Source organism: Papilio polytes, unplaced genomic scaffold (assembly GCF_000836215.1).
Source record: "Papilio polytes unplaced genomic scaffold, Ppol_1.0 DF821956.1, whole genome shotgun sequence".
Lineage (NCBI taxonomy): Eukaryota > Metazoa > Arthropoda > Insecta > Lepidoptera > Papilionidae > Papilio > Papilio polytes.
In genome coordinates, this window is record NW_013527248.1 from 3163741 (window position 1) to 3174557 (window position 10817).

The window sequence follows — 10817 nt, forward strand, 5'->3', positions numbered from 1 at the left end:
TAAGTATATAACGCATCTTCATAAGCAATGCTGTATGTTTTCTCGGCACATAATATCGGTTTTATTGTTATGTAAAACCGTCATATTTTTTACATCGATGTAACATCTGAGCGAATGTGATGAATGAAAACACAAGTGAGTAGTCTATGTGCTCTTCCAGACTATCCTCTACATCTATACAAAATTTCAATTTTAGGCTACAAACTGTAACAAACATCCAACCATGCATCTAAACTATCGCTTTTATAATATTAGTATGAATAGTGTTGTATCGTGTTTAGAGTTCAGAGAGTGTATTGTGCGTGTTGTGTCGGGTCAGTGGTGGAGGTGGAGGGCCTGGTGATGCTGGAGGTGAGCGCGGTGTCGTGGCAGCACATCTCGGTGTCGCTGGAGAACCCGGCGGACGAGAGCGTGGCGACGCTGGAGCTGTCGCTGGCCGAGCCCGCCGCGCCGCGCGCCGCGCTCTGCACGCTGCACGCCGCGCCCAACGAACACCTCGACGACTACATCACCTCCGTGCTGCAGAAGAGCCACTCCATACCCGTCACCTTGAGGTACCCTTCACTAATATCTTATCACCTAACTCATATCTCCCCCTACATCTAATATTGTGAAGTTGATGCCAAGTTTAAGACAGTAGCGTTCAATAACTGGACTGGTATTCAACTGGTATAGTATTAACACTAAGTAGCGCCAGTGAAATCATACAATCCATGACGGTACTTCCATTTGTACTGTCCAAAAGTCAACAATTTATATGAAATTTTATGTAAATGTATAAAAAAAGTTTTTTTACGAAGTTACTATAATTTCAGGTCTTTAGTGAAGATCTGGAAGAGGGAAGCCGCCTCGAAGCAGATGAACGGCAACTATTCTGCGTTGGATTCGAATTTTAGCTGCGGCGTGGGCGGGCTGGACCCCGGGGGCGAGCTGCGCCACGAGCCCGCCGGCCTGCACCCCCGCCTCTACCCCAACAACCTCACCACGCACCAAGGAGGTAACAATTTTTACCAACTTCCTGAACACGTTACTAAAGTTTAGTTGAGTAATACATAATTAATTAAAGGGGCGTATCTATCGGAGCAACAGCACCATCTATCAATGATATGCCAAGATCCGAACTCGAGCGAAACAAAACCGCAAACTGATGAGCGTAAGTCAAAAAAGAGGAAGTCCGATAATGACATCTGGTCCTCTAGCCAAAAAAAGGGTAAGCAGGGGATCACTGAAGCCGCGGACTCCGAGAGCGATAGCGACAATTCGTATGTAAACGAGGACGAGAATACTATGAATAGTAATTCGACCAATGAGGAAGGTCCCGAGTCCTCCGTGTCGCAGAACGAGTTCGCGTCGGACCTGGAGCTGTCGGCCATGGACGCGGCGGACGCCCTCGCCGCACACGACCACAGGTCCTCGGACATGGACAACTCCAATGATGGAGAACCCGAAGATATGATTCGGTAGGTATCGCAATCAACTGCGGACAGACCTCCGTCGACATTGAAATAACCATATGTGTAAATGTTATTGATCGCTTCATTGTTACTTGTTTCAGGAATTCTTTTCACAAGTCTGAGCACAAAAGGCAAAAGTTAAAAAACAAGGAGTCCGAGTCGAGGAGCAGCAGAAGCTCGGCATCCTTGCTCCTGGACCTGACCGACGGTAAATCCTACATGCCGTCCTCAGTCAGCATCACGCCCATAGCCTCCAGCGCGCCCGCCGGGAACCTCTCCTCCATGTTGTGCCTCGACCGCCGCCCCGGCATCGAGATCATACCCATATCCTCCGCCACCCCCGCCACCCTGCCCAGCTCCATCACCATCACGCCCATTACCTCCTCACAGCTTAAGTCGCTCGACTCCAGGTCCGATAAGAAATCGAGCAAGTCCAGCGAGGAGCGCAGCAAAGAGAAGAAGAAGAAAAGACGCAGAGACGACTCCATGGGACCGCCCGAAAAAGTCCCACCGAAACAAGATCCGCTGACGAAACCCGTATCGGTGAGTATTAAACCGACCGACGGGTCCCCCATGCGGTCCACCTCCCCAAACTCTATTCTGAGAAAATTCAGCCCGAGCCCCACGCACGGCAGGTCCGTCTCCATCACTAAGTCTCCTAGCCCCAGCTCGGTGAAGAGCCTGGGCAAGCCCCCGGGCACCTCCAGTCACCACAGCAGCCCGCGACACTCGCCCGTACAAAACAGCCCCAAGCATCTCACAGGGTACTCCAGTCCAAAAAACCACAGCATCTCCTCCCCTAAACACAGTTCCTCGGGCTCGGGGAAGCCGAGCATGTCCACGTTAAAGTCCGCCACTACGGGATCTCCGTCGGGTAAGTCGGGCACCACGGGGTACGACTTATCAAAAAAAATCTCAAAAGACAGTTACGGGTCCAGTTCGATGACGTCCAGAGATAAGGAAAAGAAACATTCCGGTTTATCTTTTTCTAGTTCGGATCGTAGTAGTCCCAAGTTAAAAAACCAAATAAAGCTTAAACAACTTGAAATTACTCCGGTGTCTTGCGACAGTCCCGTCGCCGAGCCGTTGATATCTCCGCCTAATATAGAAGTAAACAAATCTAACACGCCGTCGAGTCAGGCGCGGAATAGGAAAGGCTCGCTCAGTGCGGTGATCGACAAACTGAAATCGGCTCACCACAGCGCCGACACTGACCTCGGCAGCGGAAAGTCCGGCTCCAGCAGTGCGAACAAATTCAGCGACCCAAAAAATAGCACTGTCGGCAGCGGTATGAAAATAAGCGAAAGTAAAAACCAGGAGTACATGGTTAAGCCGAGTTCGGACGGAATGAAGATCACAATTAACAAAACTAGATCCAAGGAATCTAGTAGTTCAAAACTAAATTATAGTTCTAGTAAGCAGTCTTCGCCTCAATTAACTCCGCCGAGCCAAGGATCCCCTAAAACCCACACCGGGCTGAAGCCGGGCGTTATAAGTGGACCGGCATCGAAAAAATCGCAGGCGATGCAATCCTCTAAATCCGGCCTGTCCACCAGCTCTACTCCACCGAAAAACAACACCAGCCCCTCGGAATCATCCAGCTCAAGTGGTGTCCCCAAAGTGCCTTACTCGAAGTCTTCAAGTGGCAGTAGCACAGGAATCAATCTGTCCAAATCGGCGTCCAAAACCAGTTCAGGCTCACCAAAAAATAGCAATTCCGATATGTCCAAGATTATAAGAGACAGAGAAAGGGAAAAGGTTAGAACAAAATTAATGAGTAATTCGGAAAAATCTATATTTTCCTCTAAATCAGAACGTCATTCCAGTCCTAGCAGTTCGAGGGACGACGTGGACGGGGATAGATTTAAAACCTCCAAGGAAACTAATTTTCTCGTCGAAGGACTTATAAAACCGCTAGATACTAGCAAATTTCAAATACCCAAATTGAAAAACCAAAACACTCCTGATAAAAATAGCCCCGTCTCGCAATACGATAGTCGTTCTTTGGTGAATGATTTTGCACGAACTTTGGATCAAAAGTTTCCGTTTTCTCATTTTGACAATTCTAACGTTAGAAATGCCGAAACATTGCAGAAATCCGGATACACTTTAAACGTACCAAAACCTCTACTAAACATGGGTGCGATGAGCCCCAAAACCGTTTCCTCGACCAAACTGGATCAAGCTGATAGAGCGGATTTTTCAAAAAACTTAGAAGGCCTAGGGAAGGGGGAGAGTCCTCAAAGAAGTAAAGACGATTCAAAGGAGGGTTTTCCTGGCGCTTTCCCTATGATGCCGTTAGATTTTAAGACTGATATGGCGAAGGGGTTTCCCGCACCAAAAGGTAGCTCCGAGGACAGGAAGGGTGCCGACTCTTGCATGAAGCCGCCTGCATCTGGGTCGGTCGCTAGAAGCGGGGCTACTACGCCTCAGGAGGCTGCGGAGATGTTACTAGATTTCTCTTCGTCGTCTGGGAGCAAAGTGTCCGGTATGGTAGCGGTGAGGCCTGTGTACCCCGCGTCGCCGGCGCTAGCGCTGCAACTAGCTAAGAGCCCCGCCCCCTCACCTCTGGTCGCGCCCTCGCCACACTCCAACTCTCCCTGCATTACTGACGACGAGCTCATGGACGAGGCACTGGTGGGCCCGGGGAAATGAGAAAGTAATGCCTTTCGTGTCTTGAGGTTACACAAGAACAACAAAACTCATTGTTGTAGTAAGTCTTGTAAAAAAAAACACTAGACCTTTGTTTTTACTGGTTATATTTATATTATATTTATTTTTCCATGGCTTTTAAGCATCTTTTAATATTGTAGATACGTTACGATGTATTATAGCGAACGTGGTGGCGTATTTTGTGATTTTCATGTATATAGAAATGGATTTATCGATGTGTTATACGATTATTTTTTTAAACTGTGAAAATCGGTATAAAATATGTATGTATTTGGGTCTATCCCCGACCCAGGCCATGAATTAAATACAATTTAGTATAGTTGTCTACAATGTGTCCTAATTAGTATAGTATGCCAGTCCTTTGTAAAAATGGAGTACTACGAAATGATATTAAAATCACGGATTAAATAAGGCATTTATGCTTATAGGTGAAAATAGAAATAAATAGATTGTAAAAAACTTGTTTGTTTTATTTACTTTGTTATTAAAATCTTATTAAATATTCCGTAAATTACAAATGTAACAAAACGTTTTTGGTATGGCTTAATATCTATAATATCTGAGAGAGCTGGGGTGATAAAATGGATAGGGATAAAAGAAGTGAAATCTTCTGAATGGATATCTTTGGAAATTCCTTCTGGTGACGAAACGTCTTCGTTGTTTCTGTCTGTTTCTGATGATTGGAATAGGAACGAAGCCCTCTGCGGTCTCCATAATTTCGCCGGGTTCTTTAATAATTACATTGTCTTCGGTATAAGGATTAAATATTTGTGGTTCTGGGACTTCATCTTGATATGTCACTGTTGGCGGTTCAGGTGCTATAAACTCGTTAGGAATACCAAGAGATGGGGGCAGTCCTGGAAGCAAACCATTCGCCGAATCTTCAAGAGGTACTTCTGGCGGTATGAAATCATTTGGTGTGCCTTCAATACTTTCTTCTATAAGGATGTCGATTTCAGCATTGTCGTATTTTTCAGTTATTTCGTTTCTGATATCCGATTCTGTATTTATGTTATCCTCGTCATCTTGTTTATTAAAATTTGTTGTAACTTCAATTGGTTTATTTTGTGTTTCACTGTCGATTGGTAATAGATTCTTATTTTGGTTTAATTCTTCAGCACTTCCGATAACACTTATCCCTAATACCAGTATTATGAGACTAGTCTTCATTTTTTCTGAAAATACGAAACGTTCCAACGTTAACCAGTGACATGAAGAAAGTGTGAACTTTCAACGCTATATATTCCAAAAAATCTGGGACGAAGAAAGCCGTTTACTGAAATGTAGTTTATTTAAATAAATGATTAGACTCATTGAGAGGGTCTTTAAAGTTTTGTATGTTATGTTGTCCACAAAAATAAATATTAATCATTAAACAAGAACAATTTTATTAACAAGAACTCTATCAATTCACTTGGACAATTTACCAAGAGGCACGCTGAAATTAGAGACAAAACTCACCTATTTATGACACTATCATAAATCTAATTTTAGACTAAAACACTATATTATAATTATTTCAATTGACTTACATACGTCCTATAATGGTTACAATGAGGTCTAGCCGTCTGCGACCTCCTTACCCCTTGGTTCTGATTCTGTCGTCTTTGTGCCCGTATTCTCTCCCGTCTCTCCTTTAACCTCCTCATCGCAAAACGCGGCAAAAATGGATTCTGTGATTCCGCTGTTTCCATCATTTCGTTTGCATCTTGGACCGGAGCAACTTTTATCTCTTTTTTAGACTCAATCATTGGCGCAGAATGAGTTTTAATCACAAATATAAATAGTATTAATGCGAAACAAAGTACTTTTGACACCATCTTGATTTAATCCCTTGCCCTTGCTAATCCAAGAGTAATCTGAATGCCGTAGAGTGAATAACATCTTGTTTTATATGGTGTTACGCTCCAGTGACACACATAATGTGCATGTGTTTACAATACGGATGTTTTAGGAAAACGTAACGGGTCATACGTTCGCTTCCAATTAACACATAATTGGCCGTATTCATAGGTCGTGCCTGAAAATATTACAATTGTTATATTTCATGCGGCAATTTTTAGTTTTTTTTTTTTAATAAACCGAAATGAAAATTTCGACGAGGGTTACAGAAAGAAGTAACTAACAGGAAATAACAGTTTACTGGCAGGATTCGTTTTTTTTCAACAACCATTGTATATGCTAATGTCATTTTTCATGAAAATGAAATCACAATGCAATTTGTCAATTAAACAATAATACATTTGGACTCTTTCAGTGTTTATTCAATAATTAACGACAAAAAATATAAATGTTACCTGTTTAATAATGTAAAAGGGACCTAGTTCACTTTTACGGCAGTACTATGAATATGAACATCTTCAGTCAACGTATTGTTTTGACGCAGTGTCAAGGCGTGTGAGTCACATTTCTCAGAGCAAACATACATCAAATCTCAATAAACTGATGAACCTAACATAAACTAACATACATATCCACGTAATTATGTTTATTTATAAAGCAGTTATTTCGCAATAATTATGACTTGCAATAATATTAATACCAATAAGTCACATTTATTGACTTTATTACGTATATTTAATTACTCATCAACGTTAACTGCATTAACTTATATTTTCAGAAGTGTTTTACCAATTTGAAAAATCTTCGAAACTCGGAAAGTGAATTATCTTTTAAAGTGCTTTCTTTCTTTCCAATCACATTCAACTATTGCATTTACTGCAAAGGTTATCAAATCTTGTCTTTTAGCGTTGTAAACAGATGTTTCGTTCACTATTGTTGCACTATAATTGAAATTCTTTAACTTTTATTTCTTGTTACTCTTTCAAATAAGCTACAATTAAGCGGAGATGATTCCCAATTATGAACGTGAAAGTGAAAATAGAATAGATGGATTAGAACTACGGACCACATTAACCGTCCATCCCCTTAACACATAGGCTGGCGTTGCTTACTGTGAGCACAGGTAAAAAACCATGCTATACTATTATATGAATAACTCCTCAAAACAAATAACAGCGGGTCGTAATATATTTCATCTTCAAGGCGCCGTGTCAATTAACTTTCAGCTGTTTGGGAGCGCTCGATGCCGTTATTGCTACTCGTATATTTCGGAGGAAGTAGGTCAGACGGGTCCTAACTATATTCTTTTATAGTTAAGATTCTTTTCTTTACAACAAACTATACTCGCTACCATAGACAATGTTTGTACGTTTATTATCTAAGCTTTTTCTTCTAAACCATTAATTACATATAACTAAACTTTGGTAGAGAGTTTTTCCCCTAACCTACTCGCCATGTGGCAAAGGCGCCAGTGCCTGTAACCGACCAGTTAAGCTATGTAAGATGAACTCGCGATGAGTTAGGATGGACTTCGGTGAGTATACTTTTGATAAGTGTTATGGTCTATTCGAGCAAAATATGTAAGGTATTTTTAAAAAAACAATTCATCAGTCTTCTCTATATCGAATTTACTAGACGCAGATATTTATTTCAGCTATTAATAGCGCTGTCCTCAAAACAAGACTCATCAATAAAACAGCAAAACATTCTCAATACGCATTGATTCAAGGCAGTTAACCGCGGGTTCACGCTTCCAGACTGTTCTGACAGACAACAGAGGCCTCTTGTTAATATACATTCACGTTTGATACATCAAACCACAATAAATGTATAAAATATTTTAGTTTTACTTTTAAAAATTGAGAGCATTTTCACTCAATAAGGTAAGTCGTTGAAACATGTTTAAGTAAAGAACTTAAAATTGTCTCTTATCCAGCCATATGAAGACAAGGAATACAACATCTTATTACTCTTAAATATAAATTTATATATTGAAAGTAATAATTGAAGATAAATTTTATCGCAACGGAACCTTGTGCACAACTCAAGGCACGAGGAAATCGATACGTCTGGAAACCTGCTATGAATTTTATATTATGTGCTGTTGGGGAGCTTTGGTAATACAACACGTCTGTCTGTCGAACTCTGGAAGTTCAAAGTTCACTCTTCACTCGTAAGGTTATTGTACTTTTATTGTCCAACAGTTAGTCATTCGTCTGTTACTATATATATTTTAATAGCTTAATTTTTATACTTACTTTACAAAACCAATAAACCTTTCCTATCCAGTTCATTAAAAAATATATAAAAAGCTTTCAATAGACACTACTTAAACAAAATAGGTGAATAAAATCGAGATTTGTGAAATTGTCATTATTTTATTGTAAAGCGCCTGTTGCATTGCAATATGTAAACTTTGTGAATACAAATTAAACGTAATAATTTCTAAAGGAAAACTTTACAGACTAATTTGATAACAGCGATATAAAACTTGGAAGTTTTAACAATACAACATTATAGAGCCTGGACGGCTTTTGTTGCACAAGACGATACCATAGATTTTTACACGTGTTTATATTTATGTCCTAAACAGCGAAAGTTGTTAGTATCTCGCTGCGGTACGTTACGCATATACAAAGAATTTTGCTAAATATCTTTCTCACGGGAATCGTTTATTTGCATTTCGCTATATGATAAGATTACCACACCGAGAGTGTGAATTGCGAAAATCTTATAACAACAATAATATAATAATGCTACAGAACACATTGCAATTCTGTGAAGATCGTTGTTCACTTGGTCATCGGCGTTACTTTATGTGCCTAGTCTTTGGTGTGTAGGAAGACCACTTGTTCTAGCGGATGCTCTATGAAGCTAGCTCGGCCGAAGGCAGAGATTGGTATATCAAATTGGGCGCACCTCTTTGACTAAACTATTGTGCGATTGTCTATTGTTTCGCAACCAATTCAACTGTTTAGTTGCACAATTAAAATCGAATAGTGTACTCACCTGCATATAAGCTCATAGGAATCTAACCAAGACTAAACAGTTGTGCGATAGTTTAATTTCAGGTGTGCACACACTCAAACACAACACAGAATACAGGAGGAAAATAGTGGGAATTTGGTTATTGTAAGTTACTTTGAAGATCTAAAATATTATATTCAGTATGTGTGTCATGTAACATTGGCATTAAATTAACAAATAAAAAAATCCCAGAATATAGTTTTTTATTACAATGTATACCAAAGGATTTCAAGCGTTGAGTCGCCCGCGTTGTAAATATTATTTCTTGTATTAAATACATAAACCCAATGAATTAGTAACCTACATTGTAGACGATCTCTTATTAAGATAAGATTTTTAGGCCAAACTGTCATATCTTTTCTTCCGCTATACAAACTCATAATTTAAACTTTAAACAATTGATTTCTGATAAATTAATACTGTACACAAGAACTTATCACCTTGAGAATTAAATATTGCGTTGCTGACCCAGTAATAAAACTAGCCTCTCTAACCGGATCGCGGTAATATTTTCACGAGCCTGTTTCGTGGTTGTTAAACCATTGATTTCCTATCAATAGCATAATATGTAGGTAGTAAGAAGTTAATTTACGTTCAAGGGAAACAAAGATGTCATAAAAGTATTTTTATTATAGTGTTAACATTAACGTTCCCGATATATCACAGACTGCTTCAGGCAGTGTCGCCAGCGGTTTTAGCGGCTCCTACACATAGGTTCGTGTACAGCAAACATTAACTGATCGTCCATAGTAATCCCTTGAAGTTGTCACATTTAAAAAGAAGCTTAATTACTTATATTTATTGTATTCAAGTTGCTTCGCGACAATTATATTAGATCTTAATGATGCAGAACCCAATTAGGGATAAAAAAAATCTTGAGATCGGTCCTTGGTTTTTGTTGCATTGGCCTACTACTCGTAGTTTTGTTGCGGATGTCTGTGAAATCAATTATTTATTTTCATCTTTACAGTTTTAGTAATTATGCGTGAAGAGGCAGACTTCCTTGTAACTTTTTTTTAAGTTTTATTCATCTATAATTTATTGATACTTGCACTTTCGGTAGAATCCTTCTATGACTTACAGATTTCTGAAGCAAGATCAAGTAAAAATTTAACTGGTCCTCACTTTATAAATAAAAACTTCAAAGAAATAAAGACACGCTTGTTATATCCTAGACCGGCAAGAATAGTGTTTCAATTCCTTCCGAGTTCCCCCTAGCAACTTACAATGCGGAAACAAAAAAAGGTTGCCATGAAATTTACCTTTCACTTCATCGTATTACAGGATTCAAACATAAGCGCGAATAACGTAATGGTTAGGGGTAAAGATTTTCGACCACGAGATCGAAGGTTCGAATCCCGCCATTCGACTATTGTATTCTAATCGCTTCCCCTAAACACGCGACTAAATAAGGAGAGTTCTATATATGGAGTACTTGGATGGGTGTACGTTTCCCTTAAGTTAATTGCCCTCTCCCTTCACTTATTATTTAGGGTTTCATTATCTTTCAGGAAATAATATACAAGTGTTTTGGCAATAAAAATGCACTTTAAAATTATCTTATGTTGTGAGAATTAAATTTTTCTTGAAAGACTTCAAAACTATACATTCTTGTACAATTCCGGCATTAGAAGATCCTACATCCTTATCGATCGATCTACGTCAAAATCAATTTACTTTTCCGGAATATTCTATCTCTAATGTTCACTTCTGGTTGTTAACACAAGAGAAGTACTATCATGAGCACGTGGTACGCATCAACGATATCTCTACAATGTATTTCATCTTGTTTGTATTTTGTTTCTATACTAATGTTATAGA

At 39.6% G+C, this 10817-nt stretch overlaps 2 protein-coding genes across 2 annotated transcripts in view; one reads left to right on the forward strand and one right to left on the reverse strand.

Moving 5' to 3' along the window:
• The window catches only part of LOC106107615 (mediator of RNA polymerase II transcription subunit 1), a 13548-nt gene extending 9025 nt beyond the window's left edge, over nt 1–4523 (forward strand). Inside the window, exons 10-13 of the mRNA XM_013288544.1 lie at nt 320–554; nt 816–997; nt 1067–1460; nt 1556–4523. Of these exons, the coding sequence (XP_013143998.1) occupies nt 320–554; nt 816–997; nt 1067–1460; nt 1556–4109 (3365 nt within the window). The 3' untranslated portion in view covers nt 4110–4523. The remainder of the gene's footprint in view (nt 1–319; nt 555–815; nt 998–1066; nt 1461–1555) is intronic.
• Nucleotides 4524–4617: 94 nt separating this feature from the next.
• On the reverse strand, nt 4618–6128 carry LOC106107573. The gene is made up of 2 exons (XM_013288454.1): nt 5660–6128; nt 4618–5302 (listed from the first exon to the last, which is right to left on the reverse strand). The coding sequence occupies exon 2, from the start codon at nt 5295–5297 to the stop codon at nt 4671–4673; it is 627 nt and encodes a 208-aa protein (XP_013143908.1). The 5' UTR covers nt 5298–5302; nt 5660–6128; the 3' UTR covers nt 4618–4670.
• Between the last annotated feature and the right edge of the window lie 4689 nt (nt 6129–10817).